General features: G+C 49.2%; 2 protein-coding genes across 5 annotated transcripts in view; one reads left to right on the top strand and one right to left on the bottom strand.

Annotated features, from left to right (window-relative positions):
• Positions 1–4,835: 4,835 nt before the first annotated feature.
• The window catches only part of ADPGK (ADP dependent glucokinase), a 38,261-nt gene continuing 23,610 nt past the window's right edge, over positions 4,836–19,486 (top strand). For 2 of the 4 annotated variants that reach the window (XM_073363114.2, XM_073363115.2), the window contains exon 1: positions 4,836–5,387. In XM_073363114.2, the coding sequence (XP_073219215.1) occupies positions 5,188–5,387 (200 nt within the window). In that variant the 5' untranslated portion in view covers positions 4,836–5,187. The remainder of the gene's footprint in view (positions 5,388–19,486) is intronic. The other 2 variants (XM_073363116.2, XM_073363117.2) reach the window with 2 other exon arrangements.
• Positions 13,544–19,486, bottom strand: part of BBS4 (Bardet-Biedl syndrome 4) — a 127,984-nt gene continuing 122,041 nt past the window's right edge. Inside the window, exon 16 of the mRNA XM_073363109.1 lies at positions 13,544–14,225. Within this exon, the coding sequence (XP_073219210.1) occupies positions 14,161–14,225 (65 nt within the window). The 3' untranslated portion in view covers positions 13,544–14,160. The remainder of the gene's footprint in view (positions 14,226–19,486) is intronic.

Genomic DNA, 19,486 nt, shown 5'->3' on the forward strand with positions numbered 1-19,486 from the left:
CCTCCCCCAACGAGAACAGTTAATACCATCAAAACTGCCAATGAAAGGGGTTTCATATAAAAGAATAACTACACAGAAGGGACTAGGGGAAATTGTTAAAATGGAGTTTTTATTTAACTTTTTAAGTTTCACATGCATTAACTCTTTTCCCACCCCCGCCCTCTTTCTTCATGTTTAAGAAAAGGTTACTAATGGTGGTTCTTACAATGGGGTAAGCTATTGCTAACATGTCACACAATGTTGAATCCCAACTTTGTAATGTTTGTAAAGTAAACAAGGTTTTTATTAACATTTTATCTCTTCTTGGGCCTGAGCCACACCTCTTCATCAATCCAACCCACATTTATACACCCCCACCCCAATACAAAAATACATGGAAAGCCAGATGGCTCAGGGGGTTGGAAATAAGGGACAGACTTTCACTTCTAAACTGACTGTTTCACCTCTCATTTGGTAGCTTGAATCAATCTCAGCCCTGTACTGGCTTGAAGTTTGGCTCCTTAAGTGAAATGACTTTACAGGGGCAGGTGTGTTGTAGTTTTGTTTTTGTTTTGTATTTTTGCAGGCAGGAGTCAATATCATAAAACTAACTGTTCAGTTGTCTCTAACTGGTAGTATCATTAGTGATGGAATGGGCCATAGAGACTGAACTCCAGTTGTCCCTAGAGGTGATTCCCGAAGAACATGGTTTGAAAGCTGCCTGTGTGGTACTTGTTCTGTGGGGAAAGAGAAGACTTTAGTTTCCACGGCTGACAATCCAGCACATTTCAGCAGCACCAGATTTAAAAAATAATCTCCCCAAATTGGGACTCTGGCTAACCACCCATCTAATGTCATAATGTAGGAAATCTGTCTCAGGTGAAATAGTGCTAACAATGAAATCCCAGAACTGTACCAATATAATGAGTTGCAACTGTCTTATGGGCATGTCTCCTTATGATGTTCTATGGCAGGGCTATAAAAGGGCTACTTGGCATTTCCCAGTTGAGGGACTCACCCTCAACTAAATGGCACTCACTTGGCAGGGGACAGGTGTTCCAAAGCCCAGTGAGTAGAAACAGGTATTTTAATGTGTTTGGTGATGTGGAGGCTTTCTAAAGGCTGTAGGTAGTACTTAATCCTTTCTTTATCTGCTGTATAATAACAGAGTTAATTGAGAGTTTTGTTACATACTACAGAGCTGAAATCAATGATACCTAGGTCTAAGTATTAATGCTGCTTTGGGGTAGTGTCTCTGATTTAAGAGATTACCCAGGGTGTACCAGCAGTGAGGCTCCTGCACTAACAGCTGAAATCACTGAGAGCTGTGTTAAGTGGTGGGCCCTGAAGACAATTTGGTAAGCAGCCAGCAGGGTGGTTGGCAGAGAGGTGCAGTGAGTGGCCAGCAGTGTGGCTGGTGGAGGGTGTGGCAATTGGTCAGCAGGGCAGCTGATGGAGAGGGCCAGAGCAGTAGGGTTGCCAACTTTCTACTTGCACAAAACTAAACACCCTGGTGCCACCCCCTGCCCCGCCCCGCCCCTTCTCTGAGGCCCTGCTCTCTCCATCTCCCTTCCCTCTGTCACTTACCTCCTCACCCTCACTCACTCATTTTCACTGGGCTGGCTCAGGGGGCTGGAGTGTGTGAGGGGGTGAGGGCTCCAGCTGGAGCCAGAAATGAGTTCAGAGTGTAGGAGGGGTCTCCAGTCTGAGAGAGTGTGTTGGGATGCAAGAGGGGGTGAGGGCTCTGGGGTGGGTCAAGGGATGAGAGGTTTCAGGTGCAGGAGGGGGCTCTGGGTTAGGGCAGGGGGTTGGTGTGTGTGTGTGAGGGCTCTGGCTGGGGGTTCAGACTATGGGATGGGGCTGGAGATGAGGGGTTTGAGGGTGTAGGAGGGTGCTCCAGGCTGGGACTGAGAGGTTTGGAGGGTGGAAGGGGTATCAGGGCTGGGGCAGAGTGACGGGGCTGGGGCATGATGCAGGAGAGTGAGGGCTCTGGCTGGAGGTGCAGGTTCTGGGGTGGGGCCAGGGATGAGGGGTTTCAGGTGCAGGAGGGGGCTCTGGGCTAGGGCAGGGGGTTGGGGTGTGTGTGAGGGCTCTGGCTGGGGGTGCGGGCTCCAGGATGGGCCTGGGAATGAGGGGTTTGGGGTTCAAGTGGGTGCTCTGGGCTGGGATTGAGGGTTCAGTGGGTGGAAGGGGGATCAGGGCTGGGGCATGGGGTTGGGGTGTGGGGGGAGTGAGGGCTCTGGCTGGCGGTGCAGGCTCTGGGGTAGGGCTGGGGATGAGGGGTTTGGGGTGCAGGAGGGTAATCTAGGCTGGGATTGAGGGGTTCAGAGGGCAGGAGAGGGATCAGGGCTGGGGCAGGGGATGGGGCCTGGGAGGGGATCAGGGGTGCAGGCTCTGGGCGGCGCTTACCTCAAGCAGCTCCTGGAGGCAGCTGGCATGTCCCTCCTCCAGCACCTACATAGAGGGGCTGCCAGGCGGCTCTGCATGCTGCCCCATCTGCAAACGCCACTCCTGCATCTCCCATTGGCCACGGATCCTGGCCTATGGGAGTTGCGGGGGCGGCACTTCGGGCAGGGGCTGCATGCAGAGCCCCCTGGCTACCCCTACGCGTAGGACCCGGATGGGGGACATTGCCAGTTGCTTCCTGGGAGCCACGGGGCGCAGAGGCTAGCAGGGAGGCTGCCAGCCCTGCTGTGTGGCGCCGCCAACTGGACAGTCAATGGCCCGGTCAGGGGGTGCTGACCACAGCTGCCAGGATCCATTTTCAACCAGATGTTCCGGTCGAAAACCGGACACCTGGTCACCCTACAGAGCAGAGTCCCGCAGAGACAGGTGGCAGCAAGCGAGTGCCCAAGCAGCGGAGCATGTAAGGTGCCTCCTTACTCCTCCCTCCACCCAGGTGGGAGGTGAACTTTGCAAATGCACCTCTGAACTCTGGGTCTGCACTGTCCAAGGACAACAACTGTGAGTGGGGTGCAGAGAAGGGACGGACATGTTAAAGTGACTTTTGGGTTGCAGGACTTAAGAACCTGAAGGGTGGGTCTTTTGCTCATGGTTTATGTTTATGAGCCCTGGTTGCGGTGTTTCCCCAAATTAATGCTGGGTTACTTCCCTCCTTTTATTAAATAATACACTCAGACTGTGTGCTTGCAAGAGCGGAAGTATTGCCTCTTAAGACATGTCTATACTTGCCTCCGGAGCGATCGATCCAGCACGGGTCGATTTATCACGTCTTCATTAGATGCGATAAATCGACAGCCGAGCGCTCTCCTGTCGACTCCAGTACTCCACTGGAGCAAGAAGCATAGGCGGAGTTGACGGGGGAGCATCAGCAGTTGACCTACTGCAGTTAAGACATTGCAGTAAATAGCTCTAAGTATGTCGACTTCAGCTATGCTATTTTTGTAGCTGAAGTTGTGTAACTTGGACCTCCTTTGCTCGCCCCTCCCCTCCCCTCAGTGTAGACCAGGCCTTAGAGGCTCCCAGAGGGTGGTGTGTAATTGTCCCAGAAAGGGTGGGGGCTCAACCTGGTTTTGTGTTGTATTGTTGAAGAGGAACTGCTAGATACTGAACCTGGCCCTTGTTGCTGCCAACTCTGACTGGCAGAAGGGTTACACCTATATTTACCAGTAAAAAACTAGTCTTTCCAAGCCTAGGTATAACTTCCTTTCTTCCACACACTAGCCAGCCACTGACAGTCACCCACTTGCAATTTGTCATCACAAGTATCAAGTTAGTCCATGTTTTTTACATTTCCCATCATTTCTGACATGACTTGTGAATTTTGCCCTTTGTTACAACAGCCACTTCTTGGTAAAAACACACAAATTATTCTTAAATCTATTTTTAAGCCAGTCTCATGACTTTGGGGGGTTGGACTCATGATCTTTGCAGGTGTGCAGTTGGTTATCATGTGAATGAGTGGTTTGGGGTGGGCAAGGGTTCACTGTGGTTTGAGGCATTGTGGCCTGCCCTGATGCCCATGAGACATTACACAAGAGCACACAAGACTAGCCCTAGACCAAATTTGTTAAACCTTTGAGTACGTTATTTTTTATTGCATTTGTATCCCATTTCACGACTTTGATGCATGATTTGCATGTGTGATTTATCCCTGTCATATAAGATGATAAATTTGCATGCTAGCATCTGTAAATCTGTATTTAGTTATGCCACATATAAGCAAATAAAAAAAATTCGTTTTCTCTAAGCTTATAGAAACTTTTTAATTTTACAAATAACTGAAATGTACTAACTCAAGAAACTGAACTGTGCACCAACTTTGGGTGGATCAGTATTACTGTTACAACAAGTGATAGCCTGAGACTGTTAACCTTAGTCCTTCCATTCAAAAGGTTGCTTTTCTCACCTTTGTCCTCGCGAACTGAAGCACAGCATAGATAGTGGTTTAATGGATATCTCTGTCATCTCATTAAATATGTCTTTTATTATTTGCTACTTATACTCTTCAAATCTTAAAACACAAGTACACTTTCATAATTAGACAATAAAACAAAGTTCACAATACTGCAGCTGGACGTGAGTCATCTCACTTCATTCTTTAGATCTCATTGACTGACGGGCACAGCAACCCGAGCCTGGCACCCCCCCAAACCTGGCACCCCAGGTGGTCACCTGCCCCTAAAGCTAGCCCCGAGGGCACAGAGCCAGGCTGCTACTAGAGGCCTGATCCATGTGCACGTCTTGGACTGTCCCTCATCTCCAAAGGAAATTTCTCCCCGGCCCTCCCTCCTGGTGGTATATTCTTGTTCCCCTTCTCTCTATTCCCCTGTTGGTACATGCACGCTGGTTGTCGTATTCCGCGGCCACTGCCGTATTCTAGATGCGCGGCTGCGCAGCCGGAGCCCGTCTGGGGTGACTGGGAAGTTACGTACATACCGGTGGGACGGGTTGCGCTGTTTCTATAGAGCTGGTCGCTATTCCCTAAACTGTTTAAGGCAGGTCGGGGCGCGTCCCGGAGTGGCGTTACGGAAATAGCGTAGGGAGGCCCCGCTGGCCGTCCATTGATTCCTGCTCCTAGGACGTGGCGAGTCCCAGGCAGAGTCGCCTGATCGAGAAGGCAGGTCGCCTCCTGAGGAGACGCTGGGCTGGGGCTAGACCCGCCTGCCGGGGGCCGCCGCGCCCCGAGCCGGACAGCTAGACCCCCGGCCCCGGCCGCTGCTGCCGGGCCGGGCTCGGGACCCCGCCATGTGGCCCCGGGCGGTGTGCGTGGCCCTGCTGGCCCTGGCCGCGGGCTACCTCTTCGTGCGGGAGCCGGAGCTGCCCGGCGCGGCGCTGCGCTACCTGGCCGGCAGCCTGTGGGCCGAGCCGGCCGAGAGCAGCATGGCGGCGGCCTGGGAGGCGCTCATCACTCGGCCCGCCCGGCCGTGGAGCAGAGTGGCCGTGGGGTGAGTCACGCCGGACGGCGCGGTTCCCTTCCCGGGCGGAGTCCTGAGCTGGGCCCTGGGCCCGGGTCCCTGGGGCTGGGCCCTGCCGGCGTCACCCCGCACCTAGTGCCGCGCCCCCCCGGCGCCCAGCTGTTGGCGGCAGGGCCGTGGTCAGGGCTAGCGCCGAGGCGGAGACGCTCTCGCCGGAAGCCGGGGCGACGTGCCGGGCGAGCTTTGCCCATCAGGGCAGACTCTCGCGGGGAGCCAGCCCAGAGGCCGGGCAGCCGCTGTGAAACAGACGCAGGCCTGCTGCGTCGTGTCCTAGTTTGTGCTTTGTCAGCGCGTGGGGCCTATTTCCTCTATCACCGCTCACAGCTGCTACGTTGCAGGACTGCAGACCTGTTAAGAGGTTATCTCAAAATGCAAGCTAAAAATAGAAAATAAAGCTAGAAGTGACACTGGGACCAGTGTCCATCCCTGGGGCTTACTGTATTAGAAAGTAAACGTGAAGGGCATAGCGTATTACATTTATAATCAAGATTTTCCTGCTTATGGGTGTTTTTTTGGAGAGCTTTATTGAATTTGTTTATCAGAAGTGAAAGTTGTTTGATTTCATCCTGATCTCACAAATTTACATCAGTATTAAACTCTGCGCAAGAGATCTGAAAGGGAATAGACAAGTAGGCTGTAACTCTTGGTCAGGTGTGTTGGCAGAGCTGTGTGAGAGGCCAAGACTGTACAGACTAGTGTCTTTCTGCTTTTAGAGACCACTTGTGCAGAAAGCTTCATGGCTTTTCTATTTTTGATCATATTTGAGAGTATATCTTGGGTATAGTGCAGGCGGATAAGCCATCGGTTTACTTTCCTGTAAAAGGATTATAAAAGTCACAGGACTACTGAGAGATCATTAGATAAAAGGATCTGTAGAATCATATTTATCAGGGGTTGAAAACCCCTCTCGCTGAAAGTGAGTGCAAAACTTGGACATATTAGTGGGCTGAATGGCTGGTTAAGGAGCTACAGGCTCATTCCCTGGAGGTAGGAGGTGAGAGCAGAGAGTAAGGAACATGTGGGGATTAGGATGACAAAGTAGAGCACTGAATGAGATTTTTGTGGAAGCAGGAAGGAAAGAAGTTCAGAGATGGAGGTAAAGAACTTGGTGTAGAGCAGGAAAAAGGAAAATAAGGGATGGAGGGAGAAAGCAAAAGGAAATGGATATAGATGCAAGAAAATGCAAGAAAACTCCCCGCTAATAAAGACGAGAGGGTATAACGAGTTCAGAGGTATTAAATTATGTTTAAATTAGGGCTATTAAGTGATTAATAGTGCAATTAATCAAGATTTAAAACAATAATAGAATACCATTTATTTAAATATTTTTGGACGTTTTCAAATATTGATTTCAATTATAACAATACAAAATGTACAGTGCTCACGTTATTTTTTTATTACAAATATTTGCACTGTAAAAAACAAAATAGTATTTTTCAATTCACTTAAGTACTGTAATGCAATCTCTTTACCATGAAAGTTGAACTTACAAATGTAGAATTATTTTTGAATGCAGTTATTTTTTGTAAATAAAATATAAAACTATAGAGCCTACAAGTCCACTCAGTCCTATTTCTTGTTCAGTCAGTTGCTCAGACAAACAAGTTTGTTTACATTTGCAGGAGATAATGTGGCCCTCTTCTTGTTCACAGCATCACTGAAATTAACAGGTGTTTACATGGCACTTTTGTAGCCAACATCGCAAGATATTTATATGCCAGATGCGCTAAAGATTCGTATGCCCCTTCATGCTTCAACCACTACTCCAGAGGACATGTGTCCATGCTGATGATGGGTTCTGCTCAATAACAATCCAAAGTAGTGCGGACCGAATGCATATTCATTTTCATCATCTGAGTGAGATGCCACTAGCAGAAGGTTGATTTTCTTTTTTGGTGGTTCGGGTTCTGTAGTTTCCGCATCCGTGTGTTGTTCTTCAGAAAGCATGCTCCACACCTCATCCCTCTCAGATTTTGGAAGGCACTTCAGATTCTTAAATCTTGGGTCGAGTGCTGTAGCTATCTTTAGAAATCTCACTTTGGTACCTCCTTTGCATTTTGTCAAATCTGCAGTGAAAGTGTACTTAAAATGAACAACATGTGCCGAGTCATCATCTGAGACTACTATAACATGAAATATATGGCAGAATGCGGGTAAAATAGAGCCGGAGACATACAATTCTCCCCCTAGGAGTTCAGTCACAAATTTAATTAACGCCCTATTTTTTCAATAAGTGTCATCAGCATGGAAGCATGTCCTCTGGAATGGTGGCTGAAGCATGAAGGGGCATACGAATGTTTAGCATATCTGGCATGTAAATACTGTACCTATCAATGCCGGCTGCAAAAGTTACATGCAAATGCCTGTTCTCACTTTCTGGTGACATTGTGAATGCAATGGGAAGCTGTTTCTCCCATAAATGTAAACAAACTTGTTCGTCTGAGCAATTGGCTGAATGAGAAGTAGGACTGAGTGGACTTGTAGGCTCTAAAGTTTTGCATAGTTTTGTTTGTGAGTGCAGTTATGTAACAAAAAAATTTCTACATTTGTAAGTTGCACTTTCACAATAAAGAGATTGCACTACTGTACTTATGAGGTGAATTAAAAATACTGTTATCATTTTTACAGAGCAAATATTTGTAATAAAAATAAAAAATGAGTAGTATACACTTTGTATTCTGTGTTGTAATTGAAATAAATATATTTGAAATCATCCAAAAATATTTAATAAATTTCAGTTGGTATTCTGTTGTTTAACAGTGAGATTAAAACTGCGATGAATCATGATTAATTTTTTTCAGTTAATCACATGGGTTATCTGCGGTTAATTTACAGCTCTAGTTTAAATAATCAAGTTAAAAGCTCACTGTACAGTACGTGTTTGACTCACCAGACCATGAACCCCCTTGTTGCTGGGTGTGGCATAGCATACTGTCCTCCTTAGGCACCCCCTGTTGACAGCCGCTTTGGCCACATAGTGGTTAGCTTCTTCATGTGACTCAGCCCTTTGGCCTGGTAACATAGAGTCCCACCCCTTCTGGGGTATACCAGTAGTCCAGCAAACAGTAGTCCATCCACCTTGTGTTGGGCCTTTAGTCCAACTGTGGACTCACTAGTCCTTACCGCATATACAAAACAGAGTTTTAGTAGTCCATACCCCTTAGAGGGCTGGTAGAGGATCCCAGGTCCTCTCTCTCCCCTGGATTCCAGTCTAGGGACCCTTTAATAAGCAATCAAAGCCAGACAAAAAAGATTCCCTTGCTGGCTCCCTGGATCACTTCCTATCTTAGGCCTTTGTCAGAGCCTCTTCCAGGGCTCCGAGTGTATCAGCTCCACTGTAAGCTTCTTCCACAGGCTCACTGCAGAGCTTCTTAGTACTTTATTCCACCTAGCTGGTTCTGCTGCTGCTGGAGAGTTTTTACTCCCCTAGAAGGGCAGGCCCTGGCTCCACAGGGCCCTTTCAGACTTCCACCACCATCAGTACAGAGAATTCTTGGCAGACTCACTTCCCTTCCCAACTACCTGGGGCTTCCTGTTCCAGGCCAGCCTGTCTGCCTTCCAGGAGGCTCTGTATGCTAGCAGTCCAACTCAGCTTCATGATTGTAGCCAGCCTTCTATCACTGAGAGCCTGCTCTCCTTCTCATCAGCCCCCAGCTGAGCTGCATTGTTCAGCTCTTTTAACTCCTCCCTCCAGGCTTGATACCTACTGGAGGTGTAACAGCAGGGTGGTGAGGCTGATTGAGCCCACAGGCTCTCATTAACTCTTTCCAGAAATCAATAGGTGGGTTTGGTATGCCCCATCAGACTGACTGATGAAATTGCAACTCAGGGCTTGTCTACACTAGTGCTTTAAAGCACTCAGACTTGTTGGCTCGGGGTGTTAAAAATCACCCCCCTGAGCGCAGCAAGTCTGAGCGCTTTAAAGCGCTAGCTAGTATAGACAGGCTCTGAGCGCTGGGAGCAAGTGGAGGTGGATTACCAGAAGCGCTGGGAGAGTTTCCAGTGTATCCATGTCCCAAATCAATACTTGATTCTACTTCCTTTACATTTCAGGGCATGACAGCACAATTAGACCTTGGCTAGTTGACTAATCCTCAAGTATGAAGTAATTTCTTTTCTAACCCTAAATTATTATTTTGTGGCTGGTGTTAAAACAGTTGGGCAGGGTACAGCTTGGTGATTTGAAATTGTATCAGAATGAAACTTTTCACAATGATGCAGATATTCCCTAAAAATAGTAAAATAGTTGACGTTGACAAATACAGTGTGAGGTTATTTTTGGTGTCTGATTTTTTTTTTTTTTTGCCATGCTTAGAGTGGAAGAAAACATCATTTTATAAACCACTTAGTTCTCAGTTTGAGTCTGCTTTAAAGAGGCTGATCTATTGATGCATACACTGAACACCTGTGGCCTCAAATTTAATAGTGCTCAGACTATACAGAGGCATTAATGTTAAGGGAGTACATTAACAGCATGGAGGGTGTGGTAGAGAAATGGGGTGGGAGGCAGAAGGAAGATATCTGGAAAATTATTAGAGGTGTAGGAGCAGCTCTCACTTCAAACAACATAACTGGTTCATGTCCTTATTGCATTGTTAATGGTATAGTAAAACACCAGGCTGCTGACCTTTGCTCCGGTGGCTTTGACGTAGAAATGTTGGTTGATCTTACTGTTTCTTCATTTCCACCCGCCCATTGTGTGTGAGGACTGTAGCTTCTATCGTATATAAGCTCATTGCAGGATACAGAGGAAAGGTTTCTGATAGTTCACAAAGTATTTCAGCTCATACTCTGAGAACTCGCCAGGCCTTTAATGTCCTTTAGTTTGTGTCTTGCCTGATTTGCACTGCCCACAAGCGAATGCAGCAAGAAAGGTCACTGAGATGGCGCAGTGCTTAGTGAGTCTGCCTACCACTTTTATCCTTCTCATTCTTGACTGAAAGTGCATGTGTAGGAGCTCAGGTATCCAGGTAATTAGGGCCATGTAAGAACATAGTGTAAACTGAATGTGCTGCAATAGCTGTGTGGATGGCTAGAAATCCTGGTATGGGGAAATGATGTGATTGAAAGCTGCGTTCAGAGAGATGCTAGTATAGTAATTGTTGAACTTGCCCCAGTAATTATGTCCTTCCTTGGTATCTGAGAAATGCTGACAAACATAATGAATAAAAATGTTCACATAAACATTCCTTAAAATATGCCAGTGATCTATGCAAGGCTCTTCTCAAGGGCTGGAACCATCGTGGGGGTAGAATGTGTGTTCCCTCAGCCCAGCAACCCATTCTGGCCAGTCAGAGGTGTAACACTGATCATGCTGGCAGCAGTCTGGAGAAGTGGGCACTGTGTTGTGTGTAGTTTTTTGTTTTCCATATTTTTCCAGGCCTTTGAGATGAAGCTGGGCAACGGGGGCAGGAGAACCTTAAACAAATGGGAAAGAGTGAAAAAAAAGAAAAGAAACCTAAGGTTGTGGGGCTGGTAGAGGAGTCAACAGAACCAAAAGTTCAGGAGAGAGACCTTGGGGAATGGGAAGCAAATTGTTTAATTTTAGGGTGGAGATTGTATTTGCATGACTTTCAGTTAATAATCAGTTTAATGGTACTTCTCCAGTTCCCTTTAAACCTCCCCCACCCCCTTGAAAAGTGTGACCATGGGTGCGTCTGGATTTTTCTTTTTCACCTTCCCCACCCTATAGAAAACAACGAAAAACAAATCCCAGAGTGGCAACTATCCTTGAATTTGGGTGTTAATCTTTGGTGGTACCATGCACTGTCTTACCAAGAGTGACAGATTTGTAACTACGAATCTTACGGTTGTCTACACTTAAAATGCTACAACAGCACAGCTGCACTGCTGTAGTGCTTCAGTGTTGACACTTTCTATGCCAATGGGAGGGAATTCTTCTGTTGACCGAGTGCTCTCTACACGGGGACTTAGGCCTTGTCGAAAATACAACTTTACAGCTCTGCAACTTTCTCGCTCAGGGGTGTGGAAAAACACCCCCCATAGCACTGCAAGTTTCAGCGCTGTAAAGTGCCAGTGTAGACAGTGCACCACCGCTGGGAGCTACGCCCCTCGTGGAGGTGGCTTTTTTATAGCTCTGGGAGAGCTCTCTCCCACCACTGGTGCTGCAACTACGCAGCCATGTTAAAGCACTGCCGCATTAAGTCGGTGGAGTGCATCCACAATACCGAGGCTAGTGTTGACTTTCGGAGCGTTGCACTGTGGGTAGCTATCCCACAGTTCCCGCAGTCTCCACCATCCACTGGAATTCTGGATTGAGCGCCCAATGCCTGATGGGGCAAAAACATTGTCGCAAGTGGTTTTGGGTACATGTCGTCCCTCCCTCCATGAAAGCAACAGCAGACAATCGTTTTGCACCTTTTTTCTGTGCGGGTGCCATACTGATTTCAGCAGATGGTACAGTAGGACTGCTAACTCTCGTCATCAAACAACGGCTTCCACTGTCACTCTGCTCTCCTGCTCTGGTAACAGACAGTGCAGTAGGTCGGAAAAACTGGTCTTCCGACCACCGCATCTGCTGCCACTCTGCTCTCCTGGTGGTCTCGCAGGTCCTCTATCTGACCGTCGTCATCCGCCGCTTCTGCTGCAACTCTGCTCTCCTGCTCTTGTCTCACCATACCACGGTAAGCATGCTGTCTGCTCAGCTGTTGTGTCCTGGCAGCAGACAGTGCAATAGGTGTGCAAAACTGGTCATCCAACCTCCGCTTCCGCTGCAACTCTGCTCTCCTGCTGTCCTGCCGCTGCCATACCATGACAAGCATGGAGCCCGCTCAGATCACCAACGCAGTTATGAGCATTGTAAACACCTCGTGCATTATCATGCAGTATATGCAGAACCAGAATCTGCAAAAGGAGGCAATGGCAGCGTGGTAACGAGAGTGATGAGGACATGGACACAGACTTCTCTCAAAGCACGGACCCTGACAATTTGGACATCATGGTGGTAATGGGGCAGGTTCATGCCGTGGAATGCCAATTCTGGGCCTGGGAAACAAGCACAAACTGGTGGGACCGCATAGTGTTGCAGGTCTGGGATGATTCCCAGTGGCTGCGAAACTTTCGCATGCGTAAGGACACTTTCATGGAACTTTGTGACTTTGTATTCCCCTGCCCTGAAGTGCAAGAATACCAAGATGAGAGCAGCCCTCACAGTTCAGAAGTGAGTGGCGAGAGCCCTCTGGAAGGTTGCAACACCAGACAGCTACCGGTCAGTCGGGAATCAATTTGGAGTGGGCAAATCTACTGTGGGGGCTGCTGTGATCCAATTAGCCAATGCAATCACTGAGCTGCTGCTATTAAGGTTAGTGACTCTGGGAAATGTGCAAGTCATAGTGGATGGGATTCCCTAACTATGGTGGGGCAATAGACGGAATGCATATCCCTATCTTGGGACCAGAGGACCAAGGCAGCCAGTACATAAGCCGAAAGGGGTACTTTTCAGTGGTGGTGCAAGCACTGGTGGATCACAAAGGACATTTCACCAACATCAACATGGGATGGCCGTGAAAGGTAGATGACCCTCGCATCTTCAGGAACTCTGGTCTGTCTGAAGAGCTGCAACAAGGGACTTACTTTCTAGACCAGAAAATAACCATTGGGGATGTTGAAATGCCTGTAGTTATCCTTGGGGACCCAGCCTACCCCTTAATGCCATGGCTCATGAAGCCATACACAGGCACCCTTGACAGTAGTCAGGAGCTATTCAGCTGTAGGCTGAGCAAGTGCAGAATGGTGGTAGAATGTGCATTTGGACATTTAAAATCGCGCTGGCGCAGTTTACTAACTTGGTTAGACCTCAGCGAAACCAATATTCCCATTGTTATTACTGCTTGCTGTGTGCTCCACAATATCTGTGAGAGTAAGAGGGAGACAATTATGGTGGGGTGGGAGGTTGAGGCAAATCGCCTGGCTGCTGATTACATGCAGCCAGACACCAGGGCGGTTAGAAGAGCACAGCAGGGTGCGCTGTGCATTAGGGAAGCTTTGAAAACCAGTTTCATGGCTGGCCAGGCTACGGTGTCACAGTTCTGTTTGTTTCTCCTTGATGAAAACCCACCCCCTTGGTTCACTCTACTTCCCTGTAAGTCAACCGCCCTTCCCTCCCCTCCCCCCTTCGATCATCACTTGCAGAGGCAATAAAGTCATTGTTGTTTCAAATTCATGCATTCTTTATTAATTCGTCACACAAATAGGGGGATAACTGCCAAGGTAGCCCGGGACGGGTAGGGAAGGAGGGAAGCACCGGGTGGGGTGGGGAAGGAGGGAAGGACAAGGCCACATTGCACTTCAAAACTTATTGAATGCCAGCCTTATGTTGCTTGGGCAGTCCTCTGGGGTGGAGTGGTTGGGTACTCGGAGCCCCCGCCCCCGTGTTCTTGGGCATCTGGGTGAGGAGGCTATGGAACTTGGGGAGGAGGGCGGTTGGTTACACAGGGGCTGCAGTGGCAGTCTGTGCCTTCCCTGCACCTCAACCATACGCCGGAGCATATCTGTTTGATCCTCCAGTACCCTCAGCATTGCATTCTGCCTCCTCTCATCACGCTGCCGCCACCTCTCCTGTTGCTTCAGCCATCTATCCTCTTGCACGCCCCTCCTGTCCTTGCGTTCATTTTGTGCTTTCCTGGACTCTGATGTCTGCCTCTATGCATTCTGCTGGGCTCTTTCAATGCGGGAGGACTGCATGAGCTCAGAGAACATTTCATTGCGAGTGTGTTTTTTTTTTTCACCTTCTTATCTGCGCTAGCCTCTGGGGTGGAGATGATAGTGGCAGCATTGAAACATTTGCAGCTGAGGGAGGAAAAAAGGGAGAGTAGTATTTAAAAAGACACATTGGCCATTTAAAACAAGGGGCTGATTTTTTGGGTTAAGGTTGTAGCACAAACCCAACTAACCCCCCCACACACACACACCCAATTCTCTGGGATGAGCACTTCACCCCTCCCCCCACCACGTGGCTTACATCGGAGGTGATTTCTTTTCAGCCACAGGCAAACAGCCCAGCAGGAACGGCCACTGAATGTCTCCTTAATAAAATTCCCCTATTTCAACCAGGTGAGGAGGAGGGAGTTGTTGGGAACACTGGGGCATGGCCACTAGGTAACTCGAGGGGATGGAAGACCACGAGTGTCGATGAAGCCCCCTCGCACTAGGCCCCGGTGTCCTTGGCCCCCCCCCCTCCTGCCTGGAGGCACTCGCAGCAGCTCTGCATGCTAGGCCCAAGTGTCCTTTCTCTCCCCCCCCCCCCCCCCGCCTGGAGGCACACACAGCAGTTATGCTGAGAATCTGCAACAGTATGTTGCAGAGTCAGACTGCCTGAAACTAAGCAAGGCCAAATAGGGGAGATATGGAAGAACAATGCTGAATAAAGCAGCTTTATGTATAGTTTAACAAATGATACAGAGAATCAGGGAACTAGCTGGGAACTGGATTGGCTGGCTATATGGATACTTGGAGCAGCTTGCTATTGGATAAGTATGCTGGGAAAAAGGATGTATAAAAGCCTGTGTAACTTCCTGCTCTGTTGTACAGGATTTGAGATTCAAATCTCCCTGTACCTTTTTGAAGCTTCAAATAAACTTTTCTGCTTCTCCACCCCGTTGTGATTATTGGGTGTAGCACACCGGGTAATGAACCAACTCAAGCTGTTGTTCAGCCTCTCGGCACTGGGTGCCGGTAACAGCTTTTGGCGTCCCTGGGTGGGCTCGAGGCTGCAATTTAGCCTTGCCCGGACCCCTCCTGGAGGTCGAGGATTGCGGCGAGAACCGACGCCCAGCGCGCACCGGTGAGTTCATCGGGGGCCTCGGAGGAGACGCGATTTGATCGACCCCAGAGGGCACAACGGTGCAACGCACTCATATAGTGGAGAAGCAGTTGTGGACGGCGGTGAAGAACCGGTCCCTTAGACGTGGGGGAGGAGCAGCTGCAGGACAGCGGTGAAGAACCGGTTCCTTGGATAAGGTAGGAACCTTTTAAAATCCGGATTATATGCTCTGTTGGAACCTGGGGACGCCCAGAGTTACCCTGTAGGTATGGGACAGGGACAGAGCTCAGGGGTTAGGGCACGGTGTACGCCCCTAGAGTGCATTCTAGCAAACTGGAAGGTATTTGGTGCGGATCCGATGACTAAGAGCCAATTAAAATGATTCTGTACAGTTGACTGGCCTCAATATCAACTAGAGGACCAGGAGTGGTGGCCACCAGGAGGGTCAATTAATTACAACACGATCCTTCAGTTACTCCTGTTCTGTCAGAGAACAAGGAAATGGAATGAACATATGTATGCGCATTTGTTTCAGACTTTATGTACTCGACCAGATATTTTACAGCGCTGTAATCTGACTCCAACTGGTTCGGTAGCAGCTAATGTTAGTCCCCAGACCCCCACCCCCACTGTAATGGCAGAGCCGGTGTCCCCTTCGGCCCCTACACCCACACCTTGTAAGTCCCCAATGGTTGGCCTATACCCCTTAATCACCGAAACTAAAGTCGCCCGGTCTGGATCAGACAGGCGTCCTGCCACAACTATGCAGGTTTATACTCATGTGCCCTTTAATCCTGTGGATTTGGCTGCTTTCAAAGCACAGGCAGGATAGTTTTCCACCAACCCAAGCAGGTTTATATCAGTCTTTGAGGGGTGCCTCAGTAGTCACAAGCCGGACTGGGACGATTGTAACGTCCTCCTGCGAACCCTATTGTCTGAGGTTGAAAGACAACAGGTTGTGTCCAAGGCAAGGGAGGAGGCACAGAGACGGTACGACCGGGATCGTATTAATGTCCCTGACCCGGATGCACAAGTCCCCCGAGCAGACCCCAGGTGGGATCCAAATGATCATGGGGATATGACCCGCCTTACCTCCTATAAGGAGTTGCTTTTACATGGACTCCGTCACTCGGCTGTCCGACATAAAAATTGGGCAAAGCCATATGAAGTAATGCAGGATTTAAAAGAAAGCCCAGGGGCCTTTCTACAGCGTATTCGGGACACCATTCGACAGAACACTAATGCAGACCCCGATGATCAGGCAACTGAGTCAATTATTAAGGGAATTTTTACGAGCAGAGCAGCCCCTGCTATTAAGAGAAAGTTACAGAAAAAGGAGGATTTAATGGGTATGACCATGGCACAAATTTTAGAGACTGCAAACCGAGCTTATAGTCTGAGAGAGACAGAGAAGGAGAGAAAGCAAGTGAGATTGATGGTAACAGCGGTACAGGCCGGCACTAAGAGAAGTGGCCGGGGAGGAAGGGGCCGTGGACACAACTGTCCGGGCCTGCAGGAGAGACGACTGGGTCGCAACCAGTGTGCCCTGTGTCAACAGGAGGGACACTGGAAAAATGAGTGCCCAAAGAGGAAAGAAAAGGGGGGTGCCCCTATGATGGCGATGGTGGAGCAGGAATAGGGGTGTCAGGGGAGATGGACCACCCTACCCCCGGAACCCCGAGTAAAGATGCGGGTGGGAAGCTCAGAAATAGATTTTTTAGTGGACTCTGGAGCGGCCCGAATTGCCGTAAATCAGCCTCTTCAGTTGCCAGTAGCAGATTCCCTTACTGTGGTGGGAGCCACAGGCAGGGACACCAAGTGCCCAGTGTATGCCCCAGCGGAATGTGCTTTGGGAGACAGGACTATATCCCACAAGCTGGTATACCTCCCTGAGTGTCCAACACCTCTGCTGGGACGGGATCTACTTTGTCGCCTCGGTGCCACCCTGCATTTTACTGAGGACGAAATAACCCTTACCTTACCCCCTGAGAATGCCTGGATCATGACCCTTGCAGTTGAGCCCTCAGCCATGCAAGCCCCAGAATGGAGTCCGTGGGAAGACCAGGTGTACCCCCTCGTGTGGGCATCAGGGATTTCAGGAAAGGCCACCCACCAGACCCCTATTACTATTCAGCTCATACCAGGGAAAGGCCCAGTGCAAGTAAAACAGTATCCAATCAAGAGGGAAGCCAGAGAAGGTTTACAGGAAACTATAGATCGATTCCTAATGTATGGTATTCTCCGGGAATGTCAGTCAGCCTGGAACACTCCCATTCTACCCGTACAGAAGCCTGATGGCACGTATCGGCTGGTACAGGACCTAAGGGCAGTCAATGAACGGGTTAAGACTCTGCACCCTCTTGTCCCTAACCCGTACACCTTATTGGCTTCTATAGGGGGACAGTATACCCATTTTTCAGTCCTTGATCTAAAAGATGCTTTCTTTACCATCCCAGTTGCCACCCCATCACAGGAGATCTTCTCCTTCGAGTGGGAGGACCGAAAAAGGGTTAAAAAGCAACTTTGCTGGACAGTGTTGGCCCAGGGATTTAAAAACTCTCCCACCCTTTTTGGCCAGGCTCTGGCCAGGGACCTACAGGAGTGGGATAATGAGGAGGCTCTCCTTCTGCAGTATGTAGATGATTTGTTAATTGCCACTGTGGGCCAAAAACCCTGCCTTAAAGCCACCGTGAGCCTCCTGAATTTTATTGGACTCCGGGGATATCGTGTAGCACGGAGTAAGGCTCAAATTGCCCTCCCAGAGGTACGGTACCTCGGGTTTCACATACGGCAAGGGGAGCGTCAGCTTTCAAGCGAAAGAAAGGAAGCTATCTGTCAAGTTCCTACCCCAAGTAACCGTAAGCGGCTCAGGGCATTTCTGGGTATGGCAGGCTTTTGCAGGATATGGATCCCAGAGTTTGGACTGTGGGCTAAACCCCTGTACGACTGTGTAAAAGGAGCAGATCATGACCCCTTCTATTGAACCCCAGAGGCTGACAGGGCATTTAAAATCCTAAAAAGAAAATTGATGGAAGCCCCGGCTCTGGGCCTGCCAGATCTCTCTAAGCCGTTTCAGTTGTATGTACATGAACGAGGGGGGGTGGCCCTAGGAGTGCTTACACAGCTGTTAGGAGCATGGAAGTGTCCTGTGGCTTATTTTTCTAAGCAATTGGATCAGGTTGCAAAGGGTTGGCCGGCATGTTTACGGGCGGTCGCAGCTACTGCCCTATTGCTTGAGGAAGCTGAGAAGCTAACATTGGGAGGGGTTATGCAAATCTATACTCCCCATATGGTCCGAGCCTTATTAGATGCAAAGGGAGGGCTTTGGCTCACCCAGGCTCCGATTGCTCGGTACCAGGCTAAGCTGTTAGAGAACTCTGAAGTCACCCTACAGCCTTGCCCCTCCCTTAACCCAGCCACTCTCTTGCCAGAAACAGAGGAACAGAAACATGACTGTTTAGAGATCATAGATGTCCAGTACTCCAGCCGTCCGGATTTAAAGGATGTACCTCTCCCAAATGCAGATTATGAGTGGTACACTGATGGTAGCAGTACTGTAATAGATGGGCAAAGGAGGGCGGGTTATGCTGTTGTGACCCTCCATGACACTGTGGAAGCTGAAGGTTTGCCTGCTGGGACCTCTGCCCAGCTTGCCGAACTAATAGCCCTGACCCGTGCACTTGAACTGTCAAAAGGAAAGCGGGTCAACATTTTTACTGATTCAAAGTATGCTTTTGGTGTGCTGCATGCTCATGCTGGCCTATGGAAGCAAAGGGGAATGCTGACAGCCCAAGGCTCCCCAATCAAGTACGGGCCCCAAATCCTCCGGCTCCTAGAAGCCATACAACTCCCCTCGGAAGTGACGGTGGTACACTGTAAAGCCCATCAAAGGGAGGATCAAGATGTGGCCAGAGGTAACGCCCGGGCAGATAGAGAGGCTAAGCATGCTGCCACCCTGCCATCCCCTCAGGCTGAAAACGCCCATATACATGCCCTTATCCCATCAGTAGGGGAGCTTCCAACCCCTCAGTACTCTGGGGGGGAGAGACAGCTAACTGACAAACTCGGTCTCCGGGAAAAGGAGGGATGGCTCCATTCCCCAGAAGGGAAGGTCCTCTTACCAAAGGGCCTAATCCAGCCAGTGCTGCAGAAACTACATCAAACCACTCATGCTGGCAGGGAAACACTTATCCAGCTAATGGGAAAATACTTTATCACTTCCGGACTCCGACCCCTGGCTGCCCAGGTACAAGCAGACTGCTTAGTCTGCCAAAAGAATAACCCCCGA

The sequence above is a fragment of the Lepidochelys kempii genome, chromosome 10, assembly GCF_965140285.1.
Source record: "Lepidochelys kempii isolate rLepKem1 chromosome 10, rLepKem1.hap1, whole genome shotgun sequence".
Lineage (NCBI taxonomy): Eukaryota > Metazoa > Chordata > Testudines > Cheloniidae > Lepidochelys > Lepidochelys kempii.